The 17,598-nt window shown below is 44.4% G+C and overlaps 1 protein-coding gene across 1 annotated transcript in view; it reads left to right on the top strand.

Annotated features, from left to right (window-relative positions):
• Positions 1–17,598, top strand: part of LOC118368593 (MAM domain-containing glycosylphosphatidylinositol anchor protein 2-like) — a 227,606-nt gene that overhangs the window by 164,248 nt on the left and 45,760 nt on the right. Inside the window, exon 10 of the mRNA XM_035752822.2 lies at positions 2,310–2,458. Coding sequence (XP_035608715.1) covers positions 2,310–2,458 — 149 coding nt within the window. The remainder of the gene's footprint in view (positions 1–2,309; positions 2,459–17,598) is intronic.

The raw sequence follows: 17,598 nt of genomic DNA, 5'->3' as shown, positions 1-17,598 counted from the left end.
ACACCATACCCTATAATGACAAAGCAAAAACGGAAATATCACATTGACATAAGTATTCAGACCCTTTACTGCAGCGATTACCACCTTGAGGCTTCTTGGGTATGAAGATACAAGCTTTGCTCCATTCATAATACCCTCAATCCTGACTAGTCTCCCAGTACCTGCCGCTGAAAAACACCCCACAGCATGATGCTGCCACCATCATGTTTCACCATAGGGATGGTTCCAGGATTCCTACAGACGTGACACTTGGCATTCAGGCCAAAGAGTTCAATCTTGGTTTCATCAGACCAGAGAACCTTGTTTCTCATGGTCTGCGAGTCCTTTAGGTGACTTTTGGAAAACTCCAAGTGAGCTGTCATGTGGCTTTTACTGAAAATTGTCTGGCCACTACCATAAAGGCCTGAGTGCTGCAACGAGGGTTGTCCTTCTTGAAGGTTCTCCCATCTAAACACAGGAAGTCTGGTGCTCTGTCCGAGTAACCATCGGGTTCTTGGTCACCTCCCTGAGCGAGGCCCTTCTCCCCTGATTGCTCAGTTTGGCCGGGCGGCCAGCTCTAGGAAGTCTTGGTGGTTCTAAACTTCTTCCATTTAAGATAGATGGAGGCCACTGTGGTCTTGGGGACCTTCAATGCTCATAAATGTTCTGGTACCCTTCCCCAGATCTGTGCCTCAACACAATCCTGTCTCGCACCTAAACAAACAATTCCTTCAACCTCATGGCTTGGTTTTTGCTCTGACATGCACTCTCAACTGTGGGAAAGGTGTGTGCCTTTCCAAATCATGTCCGATCAATTGAAGTTACCACAGGTGGACTCCAATCAAGTTGTAGAAACATCTCAGGATGATCAATGGAAACAGGATGCACCTGAGCTCATAGCAAAGGTTCTGAATACTTATGTCAATAATGTATTTCTGTTTTTATTTTTTGATTCTTCGGAAGAAAGGGGGGATAATTTAAGCAATTTTAGAATGAGGCTGTAACGTATCAAAATGTGGAAAAGGTCAAGAGAGCTGAATTCTGAATGCACTGTATGTGATAGATACAAGGACTGACCCCAATTAGTCGACTAGACGATTGTTTGGTCAATAGGCTGTTGGTCGATCGATAATTGTTTTAGTTGAGCAGTAGCAAATATATATTACTTTTTTAATCAAACAGTGCACTTAAAGCATGAGACAAGTTCAATGCATATATCGTTTATTTTATTAAAACATATAGGGTGTGTCTAATATATGGAAAAATACACATTTTAAAATGTTGGTTGAAAAGAACAGGCGACTTTCGGTTGCCAAGATTTTTTTTTTCCGGGGACAGCCCTAATACGTACATCAACATTGGACTAAACCTTTACTTCTGTGCACCTCTTCTTGCTTCTCTAGTAGCAATTTTGGTTTTCATTTGACAAGAACGAGACAGCCCTCGCTGCTAAGCTGTTTTCAATTTCTTGTCAGCTTTCAGCTCATAGAGGGGCCCTCTTCTTCTTTACTGCATAGTTGCATTCTTTGAACCACAGAAAAATTGTCTTTCTCATTTCTGCATTGGGGAAAGTAAAGCTTCAATGCTACAGTGACAGTGCTTAGAATGTACACTGAGTTTACAAAACATTATGAACGCCTGCATTATGAAAAAGACTGACCAAGTGAAAGCTTATGGTCCCTTATTGATGTCACCTGTTAAATTCACTTCAATCAGTGTAAATGAAGGGGAGGAGACAGGTTAAAGAAGTATTTTTAAGCCTTGAGACAATTGATACATGGATTGTGTGTGTGCCATTCAGAGGGTGAATGGGCAAGACACAAGATTGAAGTGCCTTTGAACCGGGTATGGTAGTAGTTGCCAGGCGCACCTGTTTGAGTGTGTCAAAAACTGAAACACAGCTGGATTTTTCACGCTCAATCGTTTCCCGTGTGTATCAAGAATGGTCCAGCACCCAAAAGACATCCAGCCAACTTGACACAACTGTGGGAAGCATTGGAGTCAACATTGGCCAGCATCCCTGTGGGACACCTTGTAGAGTCCATTCCCTGATGAATTGAGGCTGTTCTGAGGGCAAACGAGGGTTCAACTCAATATTAGGAAGCTGTTCCTAATGATTTGTACATTGTATATATTGACAAGGCTATTTTTAGGTGTAGAAGAGGATTGATAAATGGCATTTCAAGGAAACTAAAAAAGAATGATATGTCACAGTTGTGTGTGGCTGAGGGGAATTAACGTCAGTTAGAATGGTGATGTATGCATACACACACACACACATTCACGCAAACATATGCTAAAACCAGTCTGCTTTTCTTTTTTTGTTACAGGGAGGGCCTATGCCCCAGAGTTCTACTATGACACATACAGTGCGTTGTGGCAGAACCGGCCCAGGGTCTACGGCTTCAAGCTACAGTGGACCCAGCAGAACCCCCTGTCTGTGGACCGCATCGTGGCCTACCGACTCGGGATGAAACAGGTGAGCAACAAGGGACCTTCTCTCACTTTTATGCTCTCGGTTTTGTCCCAGTTTCACCCTTTTACGTCTGCTTTTGTCTCAAAGGTAAGAGATCAATAAAGTTTGTATGTTTGAATTAACTGTAGCACACACTAGTTCCTAATTGTGTTGCCACTCATGAGAGTGAGTTCTATTGCAACAAATGTTATTACTCTGCAGTCATTTCATGCAGAAAGACTAAACCAAGGAGATTGATAAGCATTGCAGAAGATAAGCCTGAGACCTAACGTAATCCAATCCCACTAAAGCTTGTGCATGATGCACTTGTGAATACATTAGCATTTGTACTTTCTGACTGCGTCACATTCTCTTGTGGGGATCATTACCCCCCCAAAAGACAGAGAGAGCCAACAGAGCGTTTCAGTTCTTCAAACCTCCATGTTGGTGGTGTTCCAGTTAGGGATGGCATTCTCTCTCCCTCAACTTCAGCACTGTCATCACTCAGCTGGAATAGAGGAGTCCTCAGCCACTTGTAATGACATCACACTGTGTGATTTATTCCCCGTCAGGGTTGTCATTGCCTAGTTCAAAGTCAACACTAAGTAAAACAAGTCACTGATTTCATTCATTTTTTTTAAAACAAAATTACCGGTCTTGTGTGCTGTTAGTCATCACTGCGGGGAACTGAGAACATTTTGGGGGGGTACTTTGTACACATCAGGTGTTCTGCCCAGTGGTTTCACACATGTTGGAGCAACTCTCTCACATGACACGCTCGGCATTATTATTAGCACACTGAAGCACATTTTCACTGACTGCACAGATTTCTTTTAGGCTCGAGGGACTTCTTTAAGTGCTTGAGCTGGGCGGCTTTTTACCTGGGAGGTTGTGCATCTGTATCGTCATTGAGTCGGCCCAAGTTCCAGTTCTGTTCTACCTTTTTTCGTTCATCTCTCCTGCTTTCGTGTTTTCTTTATTATGACAAAGCAGCTAGCAATTGTTTCTTATTTCCTCACTCTTGCTAGCTCTGCATAGGAGAGGAGCCTGACATAGGTGATTCTACAGAAGTGGTGAAAATTGCAGTCTCAAAAAAAAATAAAGAAAATTCACGTTTCGTTCGTTCGGTTGTTTGTTATTTTGTTTCAGTGTTCATTCATTAAATAATTTAAGAATGTACGCTTACCACGCTGCGCCTTGGTCTCCTTCGTACAACGGACGTGACAGATGAACCCACCATAAAAGGACCAAGCAGCGTACTCAAGAGGAGTGGACATCCTGGGCCCGGGAGAAAGATGAGTGGAGGACATATTGGACCTAGGAGGAGGTAATGGCAAGCAGGTGGAAACAGCGCAGGAGGAACGGCGACAATACGAGGGGACACGGCTAGCACGGAAGACCGAGAGGCAGCCCCAAGATTATTTTGGGGGTTGGCACACACGAGGAGATTGGCTGAGTCAGGTTGGAGACCTGAGCCAACTCCTCCTGCTTACTGTGGGGAGCGTGTGATTGGTCAGGCACCGTGTTATTCAGAGATAGATGCACACGGTGTCTCTAGTTCGCATTCATAGCCCGGTGCGCTCTATTCCAGCTCCTCGCATTTGCCAGACTAGAATGGACATCCAGGCAGGACACATTGAGCCAGCTCTACGTTCCAGATCCCCAATGCGTCTCCACGGCCCAGTGTATCCTGTGCCTGCTCCCCGCACTCGCCCTGAGGTGCATGTCACCAGCCTGGTACCACCAGTGCCGGCACCACGCACCAGGCCTCCAGTGCGCCTCCTGAGTCCAGTACGTCCTGTGCCTGCTCCCCGCACTCGCCCTGAGTCTCCAGCCCAGTACCACCAGTACCGGCACCTCGCACCAGTTATCCAGTTCGCACTGCAGTCCAGAGCTTCCGGCAACAGTACCCAGTCCAGAGCTTCCGGCGACAAAATCAGCAGGGGATCAAATACTTTTTCCCCTTACTGTATAATTCAGTAAAATCAATGAAATTGTTGCATGTGGCATTTATATTTTTGTTAAGTATGGTTAGACCAATAAGAAAGACAATTCCAAACCTCTCTGCCAATAACAGCCATTTTTCCATTTTCCCCTACCCACTCAGACCACTCCCAGACAGTCATAGGAATATTCTTGCTTGAGAAATTGCTCTTTGCTAAGAAGCAATTTATTTAAATTTTTGACCATTTTAATTGAAAACTATCATAGTAAGGTACTTAAATTGTTACCAAAAAAGTATTTGATATTGAGATAAAACGGCTGCATTGGACCTTTAAAATGTTGATAGCCTCAATGTTCCCTCTAAACTGCGCGCATGCACGGCCACGCACTTCCTCCGGCATGCAGTGCAGAAGAAATGCCACGTAGCACAGAGATGCAAGAGATTGAACCTCACTGAGTTCGCACTATATAGATCAACGTTTTTTCAGTGGTCGAATCCAAATGATATCCGCCCCTTTTCAATGCAACAAACCAAAACAATTCTAACTTGGCAAGATTGTGATTTTGTTGTAGACAGAGCCAGAGCGCAACGGAGTAGAATTCTATTGACCTGGTAGCTGAGGTCTTTCAATCACCCTCGAGTGAATGCGCTTTTCAGATCAGATCAGAGCGCAGTGCCACGCGCGTGCACATTTGTTAATATTTTTTAGCTAGTTATTAGCCCAGTTATAGATGAGTATAGGTCAACAATGGGGAGTTACTGCTTCCTACAAGAGCACAAAACGTGTAGACTACATTTCAAGCTATTTTTGAAAAGTCAGTCAGGTAAAAAGCTTATGTCTGAATTAAAGTGGCAGTGTTGTGTTTTGAGACATGGCTATTTGCATATTCAAGCCTTAGGTAGAGAGATAGTCTACATTGTTTTATTCTCTGTATGGTAATAATGAATCATTTTATTTTATGGTCACCTATTTGGACCATGGTGTTACAGACTAAGTAAAAAATAAATGTCAAGTCCTTCATGAAGTAAAAACGTCTTAAGTAATGTAGGCCTGTATAATGTAGGCTATATCATAGAAATAAAAAGCTATTTCCATGTGAAAATGTAATGGGATTTGCTCCATTTATTTTGTTGATAGGCCTACATTATGCTAAAATAGCCACAACAGCCTATTGGCTACTTTCTAAAACTGTAAGGGCACTGTAAACCCATGCCGGAAGTTGCACAGAATTCTCACAACGTTTAAGTTTCAGCTCACAAGACAGAAAATGTGCTCAGTGCCCCCAAAAATTGGAGGGAACATTGGTCTCAATGGCACTGCCCGTGCTGTCACAGACACCATAATGACACACTAAATAATATATATATAAATAATGGGTCAACTGTTTCAGTTGTGACCATTTCGGTTTGGACAATTGTGACATAATTTGGACATTAAATAATTCCCATAGCTAACAGAGTGTTGAGCAATTAACCAAAATGTGGTTTAATTTCGGTTTTTAAACACCTAATTGACCAACGTCGATTCAATTATTTGAATTCCATTTAGTTAATTTTTTTCTGAGCTCAACGCCCCGTTTCTCGCGAGAGATTCCTCTCTAGGACATGTTGTCCAACTCTTGCCTGAGACTCAAATGGAATTCTTCCGCTTCTCTATGTTCGTTACATACTTCAGTCTGAGACTGCCATCTTGAATAGGGGAGGGTCCAGGTGGGCATCTACCCTCGGAGGTTCCGGACTGTGGCCCGTCGTTGGAGGTTCCGGACTGTTAAACGTCGCCGGAAGCTCTGGACCAGGTTCTGTCGCCGGAAGCTCTGGACCGAATAATCTCACCAACTGTTGTCACCTTCTCACCCAGCTGCTTGTCCCTGGCATCCTTGGAGAGCTCTTTGGTCTTGGCCATGGTGGAGAGTTTGGAATCTGATTGATTGATTGCTTCTGTGGACAAGTGTCTTTTATATAGGTAACAAACTGAGATTAGGAGCACTCCCTTTAAGAGTGTGCTCCTAATCTCAGCTCGTTTCCTGTATAAAAGACACCTGGGAGCCAGAAATGTTTATGATTGAGAGGGTGTCAAATACTTATTTCCCTCATTAAAATGCAAATCAATTCATAACATTTTTGACATGCTTTTTTCTGGAAATCAGTCAATTGAAATAAATTCATTAGGCCCTAATCTATGAATTTCACATGACTCGGAATACACATATGCATCCGTTAGTCACAGATACCTTAAAAAAAATGGGCCTCCGGCTCTCGTCATGGTATTTTTGTGCATTCAAATTGCCATGGATAAAATGTAATTGTATTCATTGTCCGTAGCTTATGCATGCCCATATCATAACCGTACCTCCACTATAGGGTACACTGTTCACAATGTTGACATCAGCAAACCGCTCGCCCACATAAAGACAAACACGAGGTCTGTGGTTGTGAGGCCAGTTGGACATACTGCCAAATTCTCTAAAACGACATTTGAGGCAGCTTATGGTAGGAAAATGAACATTAAATTATCTGGCAACAGCTCTGGTGGACATTCCTGCAGTCAGCACGCCAATTGCACGCTCCCTCAAAACTTGAGACATCTGTGGCTTTGTGTGACAAAACTGCACATTTTAGTGGCGTTTTGTCCCCAGCACAAGGTGCACCTATGCAATGATCAAGCTGTTTAATCAGCTTATTGATATGCCACACCTGTCAGGTGGATGGATTATCTTGGCAAAGGATAAATGGGCACTAACAGGGATGTAAACACATTTGGGTGTATGGAACATTTCTGGAATCTTTTATTTCAGCTCATGAAACATAGGACCAACACTTTACATGTTGCGTTTATATTTTTGTTCAGTGTAATTTACCACCTGGTGATGTCACTAGGGAGGCCAAAACTCCATCCCACCAAAGCAGGCTGCATTTTCAGGCGGTCTTTTCAAACAGCTCTTACACCAAAAGGGCATATCATTTTCACACTATTATTCCAACCTCGTAGTGTGGAAATATATAAAGTACAGTAAAATCATGTTTTTGACTGCACTGGGCCTTTAAGGTGTGCTATGCTAAACTGAGTAATCTCTCCTGGACTGATTCTCGTGGACAGATGAAATTGCTATTAATCAAATCAAATCAAATGTATTTATATAGCCCTTCGTACATCAGCTGATATCTCAAAGTGCTGTACAGAAACCCAGCCTAAAACCCCAAACAGCAAGCAATGCAGGTGTAGAAGCACAGTGGCTAGGAAAAACTCCCTAGAAAGGCCAAAACCTAGGAAGAAACCTAGAGAGGAACCAGGCTATGTGGGGTGGCCAGTCCTCTTCTGGCTGTGCCGGGTGGAGATTATAACAGAACATGGCCAAGATGTTCAAATGTTCATAAATGACCAGCATGGTCGAATAATAATAAAGCAGAACAGTTGAAACTGGAGCAGCAGCACGGCCAGGTGGACTGGGGACAGCAAGGAGTCATCATGTCAGGTAGTCCTGAGGCATGGTCCTATGGCTCAGGTCCTCCGAGAGAAAGAAAGAGAGAATTAGAGAGAGCATACTTAAATTCACACAGAACACCGGATAGGACAGGAGAAGTACTCCAGATATAACAAACTGACCCTAGCCCCCCGACACAAACTACTGCAGCATAAATACTGGAGACTGAGACAGGAGGGGTCAGGAGACACTGTGGCCCCATCCGATGACACCCCCGATGACACTCCCAGGAAGTATATCCTTCCTGTTTGGCCCTGTCCGGGGATGTGATTACGAGCAGCAGTAGTTCCTGGTTTTGGGTTTTTGTCATTGACCATTTGGACAAATCATGATTGGGTGAAGGCCCTGCTTAAACTGGTGCAGTGATTTTTTTTAAGCCTGTGTGCAGATGATAAACGTTTTCCACAAGATTACACAGCCACAAAGTCAAAATTGTCTATCGTAAAAATTAATTAAAATTAATTTGCTTATTGGCCATGCTAAACACAGTTTAATTTAGTGGAAGGGAGGGGTTTGGCCAAGAGTTTCCTTTTGCAACAAAGGGAGGACTTCGGCCTTCCACCCACCCCCCAGAAGTAAAACAGGAAATGACAAACTTTTGCAAGATAATTTTACTTCTGCTTCCTACAAGAGAGATTACCAACTGAGATACAGAGGACCACCATGTGGGTAGTGGACGAGTGAAGACCAGTAAAAATGGTAGAATATTCAGATGCATAGCCAGCAAGGGGGCTCCAACCCTCCAAGAGCCCAAACATCTATTTGGCCAAATTTTATTTGTCACATACACATGGTTAGCAGATGTTAATGCTTGTGCTTCTAGTTCCGACCATGGAGTAATATTTAACAAGTAATCTAACCTAACAATTTCACAACTACCTGCATATATACACACAAGTGTAAAGGAATGAATAAGAATATGTACATACAAATATATGAATGAGCAAGTTTATACATATGATACATTTTTATTTATTTTAACTAGGCAAGTCAGTTAAGAACGAATTCTTATTTTCAATGACGGCCTAGGGGCAGAACGACAGATTTGTACCTTGTCAGCTCGAGGGTTTGAACTTGCAAACCTTCCGGTTACTTGTCCAACGCTCTAACCACTAGGCTACCCTGCCACCCCAGGGTATGTAAACATTATATAAAGTGGCATTGTTTAAAGTGGCTGGTGATACATTTATTACATCAATCGTTCATTATTAAAGTGGCTAGAGATGAGTCAGTATGTTGGCAGCAGCCACTCAATGTTAGTGATGGCTGTTTAACAGTCTGATGGCCTTGAGATAGAAGCTGTTTTTCAGTCTCTCGGTCCCCGCTTTGATGCACCTGTACTGACATCGCCTTCTGGATGATAGAGGGGTGAACAGGCAGTGGCTCGGGTGGTTGTTGTCCTTGATGATCTTTTTGGCCTTCCTGTGACATTGGGTGGTGTAGGTGTCCTGTAGGGCAGGTAGTTTGTCCCCGGTGATGCGTTGTGCAGACCTCACTACCCTCTGGAGAGCCTTAAGGTTGTGAGCGGAGCAATTGCCGTACCAGGTGGTGATACAGTCCAACAGGATGCTCTCGATTGTGCATCTGTAAAAGTTTGTGAGCATTTTTGGTGACAAGCCGAATTTCTTCAGACTCCTGAGGTTGAAGAGGCGCTGCTGTGCCTTCTTCACCGTGCTGTCTGTGTGGGTGGACCATTTCAGTTTGTCCATGATGTGTACGCCGAGGAACTTTAAAAACGTTCCACCTTCTCCACTACGTCGATGTGGATAGGGGGCTGCTCCCTCTGCTGTTTCCTGAAGTCCACGATCATCTCCTTTGTTTTGTTGACTTTGAGTGTGAGGTTCTTTTCTTGATACCACACTCCGAGGGCCCTCACCTCCTCCCTGTAGGCCGTCTCATCATTGTTGGTAATCAAGCCTACCACTGTAGTGTCGTCTGCAAACTTAATGATTGAGTTGGAGGTGTGCATGGCCACGGAGTCATGGGTAAACAGGGAGTACAGGAGAGGGCTCAGAACGCACACTTGTGGGGCCCCAGTGTTGAGGATCAGCGGGGTGGAGATGTTGTTCCCTACCCTCACCACCTGGGGGCGGCCCGTCATGAAGTCCATGACCCAGATGCACAGGGCAGGGTCGAGACCCAGGGTCTCAAGCTTAATGACGAGTTTGGAGGGTACTATGGTGTGAAATGCTGAGCTATAGTCGATGAGCAGCATTCTTACATAGGTATTCCTCTTGTCCAGATGCAGTGTGATTGCAATTGCATCGTCTGTGGACCTATTTGGGCGGTAAGCAAATTGGAGTGGGTCTAGGGTGTCAGGTAGGGTGGAGGTGATATGGTCCGTGGCTGCAGTGAAGGAGAGCCTGCAGGTTTTGGTAGCGGGCCGTGTCAGTGGCACTGTATTGTCCTCAAAGTGAGCAAAGGAGTTGTTTAGTTTGTCTGGGAGCAAGACATCGTGGTCCGCGATGGGGCTGGTTTTCCTTTTGTAGTCCGTGATTGACTGTAGACCCTGCCACATACCTCTTGTGTCTGAGCCGTTGAATTGCGACTTTACTATACTGACGCTTGGCTTGTTTGATTGCCTTGCTGAGGGAATTTTCGGATTTTCAGTCATTTTCCAGTCACCTTGCCCTGATTAAAAGCAGTGGTTCGTGCTTTCAGTTTTGCGTGAATGCTGCCATCAATCCACGGTTTCTGGTTGGGGAATGTTTTAATATACTCTGTGGGTACAACAACACCGATGCACTTGCTAATAAACTCATTCACCGAATCAGAGTATTCATCAATGTTATTGTCCAACGCTATGCGGAACATATCCCAGTCCACGTGATCAAAGCAATCTTGAAGCATGGAATCCGATTGGTCGGACCAGCATTGAACAGACCTGAGCAGGGGCGCTTCCTGTTTTAGTTTCTGTCTATAGGCTGGGAGCAACAAAATGGGGTCGTGTTCAGATTTTCCGAAAGGAGGGAGGGGGAGGGCTTTAAATGCGTTGTGGAAGAATAACAATGATCCAGGGTTTTGCCAGCCCGGGTCGCGCATTTGATATGCTGATAAAATTTAGGGAGCCTTGTTTTCGGATCTGCCTTGTTAAAATCCTCAGCTACTAAATGCAGCCTCAGAATATGTGGTTTCCAGTTTACGTAGAGTCAAATTAATTTCTTTCAGGGCTGTCGATGTGTCTGCTTGGTGGGGATATACACAACTGTGATTATGATCGAAGATAATTCTTTTGGTGCGGTCTGCATTTGATTGTAAGGAATTCTCGGTCAGGTGAACAAAAGGACTTGAGTTCCGGTATGTTGTTATGATCACACCACATCTCTTTAATCATAAGGCATACACCCCCACCATTCTTCTTACCAGAAAGATGTTTGTTTCTGTTGGCGCGATGCGTGAAGAAACCAGGTGGCTGTACCGACTCTGATAACGTATCCCGAGTGAGCCATGTTTCCGTGAAACAAAGAACGTTACAATCTCACATGTCTCTCTGGAAGGCAACCTTGCTCGGATTTTGTCTACCTTGTTGTCTAGAGACTGGACATTGGCGAGTAGTATGCTCGGGAGCTGTGCGTGATGTGCCCGTCTACGGAGCCTGACCAGAAGAGCACTCCGTCTGCCCCTTCTGCGGTGCCGTTGTTTTGGGTCTGTACTATACTCTACTGTGCTCTACTGTATTCTACTGTGCTGTGCTCTACTGTATTCTACTGTGCTGTTCTCTACTGTACTGTTTTGTGCTCTACTGTACCCCACTGTATGCTACTGTGTTCATACAAAGACTCAATCATGGACACACTTACTGACAGTTGTGGCTGCTTCGCGTGATGTATTGCTGTCTCTACCTTCTTGCCCTGGCTTCTGGCTTAATGTTTGTACCATGTTGTGCTGCTGCCATGTTGTGTTGCTACCATGTTGTTGTCATGTTGTGTTGCTACCATGCTGTGTTGCTGTTATGTTATGTTGTCTTATGTCTCTCTTTTTATGTAGTTTTGTGGTGTCTCTTGTCGTGATGTGTGTTTTGTCTTATATTTGTTTTTAATCCCCGCCCTTTTGGTAGGCCCACATTGTAAATAAGAATTTGTTCTTGACGGACTTGCCTATTTAAATAAAGGATAAATAAAATATATACTGTACAAGTCAGTTAAGAACAAAAAAGGCCTAAAGGCCACAAAACACAAAACATGGTACAAACATTATTGTGCACAGACAACAGCACAAAGGTCAAGAAGGTAGAGACAAAAATACATCACGCGAAGCGGCCACAACTGTTAGTAAGAGTGTCCATGAAAGTTTGGGGAAAAATAGGACACACGTTTTCATGTATATTGTTTTATTCCCCAAATTGCACCACTTCTGTAGAATTACCCATATAAGAGTCAGCAACAAAGCGGACACCTGGCTAAGAGCAGGAGGACTGGGGGGCAAGAACAGGAGATGAGTGAGGGCAGGAAACTAATTAACGACTTCACCCAGAGGGGAATAGCTGCCAAAATAAGGTGAGGAACCAGTGATAGAATTCACTAGAACAGAGGATAGCTGTGTGCGCCGTGATTACATGTGCGTGAGCTATGTCTGAAAACCAGACAGCCAGTATCTTTTAGTGGGAGAGGAGAAGAAGTCGCTGCTGGGTAAAAAGAGGACTCTTTCACTCTTCCGGACTCATCACATTGGATGTGCCCGGTTTTCACAGTCTCTGTCAGCCCCTCTTTTGTTTAAAAGACAACGTTCTCTAACCACCTGTCTTTTGCAATGGTAGCACATTATGGAGAGCTTGTATTGTGGTTTTACTCACCAGGTTCAGTACAGTGGTTTCCTGGATGAGGCCCATCCATCATGGAAGTATGGCTGGTGACAGCTCTCTCCTTTCCGACTGGCTCAGTGCCTGCTGTGCCCACACACTCCTCTCACCCTCTCTAGGCTGGCACTCCGGCGCTCACTCACATTTGCTCATGTGTGTCATTTTCAGGACACCAGCCGCTGGTTGACGTTTATTGTCATTATTCTTGTCCTGCAGGCAGAACTGAGCGATTTCCTTTTAGATAGGCCAGCTGCAAATTCAATATGGCTATGTTGTAAAAAAAATCCTGAAAGCAAAAGAAGTAGCTTTTTGATCTTTACAGTAATTTTAGGCATTAGGGTTAGCAGTTTGTTTATGGTTAGGTTTTAAATCAGATTTGATGACTTTGTGGCTATGCTAACTACTCTGCAGGGCTGCCTCCAGAACAAGATTCATGGTGAAAAAGGCTAACAGGGTTTAACCCTCATCACGGCAGACTGGACACTTGCAGTTCCTAGCAATTTTATTTTTCTGTTATTTTACCAGGTAAGTTGACTGCAAACACATTCTCATTTGCAGCAACAACCTGGGGAATAGTTACAGGGGAGAAGAGGGGGATTAAGGAGCCAATTGTAAACTGGGGATTATTAGGTGACCGTGATGGTTTGAGGGCCAGATTGGGAATTTAGCCAGGACACCGGGGTTAACACACCTATGATAAGTGCCATGGGATCTTTAATAACCTCAGAGAGTCACAACTACCGTTTAACATCCCATCTGATAGACAGCACCCTACGCAGGGCAGTGTCCCCAATCACTGCCCAGGGGCATTGGGATATCCTTTTAGACCAGAGTGCCTCCTACTGGCTCTCCAACACCACTTCCAGCAGCATCTGGTCTCCCATCCAGGAACTGACCAGGACCAACCCTGCTTAGCTTTAGAAACAAGCCAGCAGTGGTATGCAGGGTGGTATGCTGCTGGCATAACAGCAATAAATGGGCTATAGGTATGGATTTTTTTAATAACATGCCTATTTGTGTTTTACAGCTAATTGATCTTTAATTGAGAATAAGAGCAGGGAAATCTCTAGTCATTTGTCACGGTTGTCGTTGGAAGTAGACCAAGGTGCAGCGTGGTGAGTGTACATTTTATTTTATTTTAAAATATCACCAACAAAACAACAAATGAAAGCAACAACCGTGAAGCTTACTGGGCTAAGTACCACAAACACAGTTAACTACCCACACTGAAAGGAGGGAAAAAGGGCTACCTATGATTCCCAATCAGAGACAACGATAGACAGCTGTCCCTGATTGAGAACCATACCCAGCAAAAACATAGAAATAAAGAAACCTAGAAAACAAAAAATAGAATGCCCTCCCCACATCACACCCTGACCTAACCAAATAGAGAAATAAAACATCTCTCTAAGGTCAGGGCGTGACATCATTTGTGTTCCTCTAGATCTGACTGCAATACTAGTGAAAAGACTACTCACTAATTTGTAGTATTATATTACCCTGTAAACCAGGAATATTATGAAATAATATCCATGGGGAAAACAAAGCAGCACCATCTTTGGCCATCAAACTGAAGGCAAACAGAACAAATACTTGACATAAAATCAGTCAAAAGTAAATCAAAACCCACTTCTTGTTTTGAAGTGTTAAGCGTTGGAGATTTTCATATTGTTTCTAATTTCCCCAGCTTTCATCATTGTTTTGCCCTTGTCTTTAAAATCTTGTTCGGGAGAAGGTAATTGCTTTTCAAATGAGCTTACTCTGTTTGAGTATGAATGCTTTCCAGCGCTTTTTATATTGTCTGTGTCCAGTTGGCTGGTTTGATTTTAGAGTTTCATTTTGTCCGTGTGTGTGTGTGTGTGTGTGTGTGTGTGTGTGTGTGTGTGTGTGTGTGTGTGTGTGTGTGTGTGTGTGTGTGTGCGTGCGTGCGTGCGTGCGTGCGTGCGTGCGTGCGTGCGTGAACAAAGTGTTTCTTAACCAGTCCTAATCTTTAAGCAGAATCAGCCTGCTATTATTCTCTCTGTGTTGTGCGTTGTTTAATTGCATTGTTTTCCGGGCAACGAGTAATGATGAATAATGAACACTTCCATTCACTTTTTAATCACTTCCACTTTTCCAACATCATGGCTTTGGCGTCACAAACTATTTACATAATGAGGAAATGATAGCTACCTCGATGATGAGATGTCACCATTATTATATGCATTAGTTGCAGTGGTCTAAGGACATGCAGATTAATTCTCATAGTTACAAGCCAACCGATAACAGAGTTAGTCTCACTTCGGCTGGGGGATTTGGCGTCGGCAAAGACTATGTGAGCCTATATCACGTTCTCACCAAACACGCTATATCGCTATCTTCCGCTCTCATTCTTTATCCTTGATAACAATAGCTGATCAGTTCCCAGATGGATCAAGCCATTGGGAGTTCGGGGATCAGCCCGGGCTGCCTAGAATTGTTGCAATTCCACTGTAACAATGTCATCATACAGCTCCAGTGTTGCAGCAAGTGGGAAGTAGCATCCCGTTCATTCATTCTGAGGAAGAAAGGCAGTTTGTCCCTCTGTTGGTTTGGACTGGTTGGCTGGTTGTCTGTCCGGTTGTCTGTCTGTCCCTTTGTCTTTCAATACTCATTTCCCATGGTAAATTGTGTGCAAGGGAGGGAGGAGGGAGATAGGGGGGGAGTCAGAGGGGTAACGTCCTTTGTGACGCTAACTCTCCAAGCTCCCTTCTTTTTCAGCCAGGGGGCCCAGAGGTGTGCCCTTGTTCTGCCCCCCCCCACACACACACTCCCGTTGATGATGGAAGCCCTCGCGGGGTCCTGACGGCGGTTGTTTCCGATCGTGCGACCCAGCAAGACACCCTTATCCAATTGTGCACCCCGTATCCGCCTCTGATTCCCGTGCCCCCATACTGTTTATCCGCTTCATTTATTCAATGGTGAGTTCCCTCTTCTCTCGCTTGCTCACTCACTCTCCCTCCCACCCACACCCAAACTGCTGCTAATAGTGTATTAAACTCTGCGACAGCTTAGCGGACTTCACCCCAACTTCACATACAGTGTCGTCTTGCTCAGTATTAATAGTCAAGGTCGGAACATTTTTAGTTAATTACCTGCAATTTATCTAGCATCCTAACAAGGCCACATGTAACAACTCATTCACACTCCCCCTTTCAACTCCCCCTCCCTCTTTAGTACACTACAGTTAGAATATCTGTTTCACAAAGTGATTTTCTTGTCCTTGTCGTACCTGATAGGGATACATAGCCTATTGCAAATACAGAAGTATTTAGTTGTATATTTCATATTTACTGGATATCTTTAAAAATGTATTATATATTTACTGGATATATCATCATATTCACTCTCTCCCTATCATAGTCTGCTGTCACCACTTGCTTCAAAATGTCCACCATTGTTCCTGTACCCCAGAGAGTTAAGGTAACTGAACTAAATGACTATTGTTTTGAGAGGCTAGTTAAGGATCATATCGCCTTACCCGAAACCTTTTGACCCACTACAATTTGCATAACACCCCAATAGATCCACATATGATGCAATAGCACTGCACACTGCCCTATCCCATCTGGACAAGAGGAATACCTATGTAAGAATGCTGTTCATTGACTACTGAACCTTCAACACCATAGCACCATCCAAGTTCATCATTAAGCACAATGAGACAGCCAACTGGGAGGAGGTGAGGGGACCGGCTGAGTGATGCCAGCAAAACAAAGGAGCTGATCTTGGACTTCTGGAGACTGCAGAGGGAGCATGCCCCCATCCAAATCAACAGGGCCGCAGAGAAGCTGAAAAGCTTCAAGTTCCTCAGCGTACACATCACTGACAATCTTAAATGGTCGACCCACACAGGCAGTGTGATGAAAAAGGCGCAAAACAGGGCCTCTTCAAACTCAGGTGGCTGAAGAAATGTGGCTTGGCCCCTGAGACCCTCACAAACCTTTACAGATGCACCATTGAGAGCATCCTGTCTGGCTCTATCACCGGCCTGGTACGGCAACTTCATACTCTGCAACTGCGGGGCTCCCTAGAAGGTGGTGCGGTCTGCCCAACGCATCTCTGGGGGCACGGCACACTGCCTACCCTCCAGGACAGCTACAGCACCCACAGGAAAGCCAAGAGGATTATCAAGGACCTCAGCCACCCAAACCACTGCCTGTTTGCCCTTCTATCATCCAGAAGGCAAGGTCAGTACAGGTGCATCAAAGCTGGGACCGAGAAACTGAAAAACAGCCATCAGACTGTTAAATAACCATCACTAGCCCGCCTCCACCCAGTTCCCTGCCCTGAACTTAGTCACCGTCACTAGCCGGCTACCACCCGGTTACTCAACCCTACACCTTAGAGGCTGCTGCCCTATGTATATAGACATGGAACACTTGTCACTTTAATAATGGAACTATTTTACTCATTTCGTATGTATGATATTGTATTCTAGTCAAGGCCATCCTATTCACCTATTGCTGTAAATATACTATTATATCCTACAAATTATTCAGATATACTACATATTCTATCCACATACTGTCCATAATGTCTATACATCCCATCATATATGCTCAAAAAAATAAAGGGAACACTTAAACAACACAATGTCAATCACACTTCTGTGAAATCAAACTGCCCACTTAAGAAGCAACACTGATTGACAATATGTCAACTATGTGTGTTTTCTATGTGTGTTTTCTTTTCCTGTTCGCTCCTCTCCCTGTAGCCTTTACAGATGCCCCCCACCCCTTGGCTGCAGCCCTTCTAATTTACTGTACCCTGCTGGCACCACCCCTGTACAATTCATGTTCTCTGGCAGCGTTTGGAACTGACGATCTAAGGTCAAGAAGGTTTTCTGTGTCTGTCAGCGTAGTGTCCAGAGCATGGAGGCGCTACCAGGAGACAGGCCAGTACATCAGGAGATGTGGAG

The sequence above is a fragment of the Oncorhynchus keta genome, chromosome 35 (genome assembly GCF_023373465.1).
Source record: "Oncorhynchus keta strain PuntledgeMale-10-30-2019 chromosome 35, Oket_V2, whole genome shotgun sequence".
Lineage (NCBI taxonomy): Eukaryota > Metazoa > Chordata > Actinopteri > Salmoniformes > Salmonidae > Oncorhynchus > Oncorhynchus keta.
The sequence above is the reverse complement of the archived record's forward strand: the minus strand, read 5'-3'. Positions and strand labels throughout refer to the sequence as shown.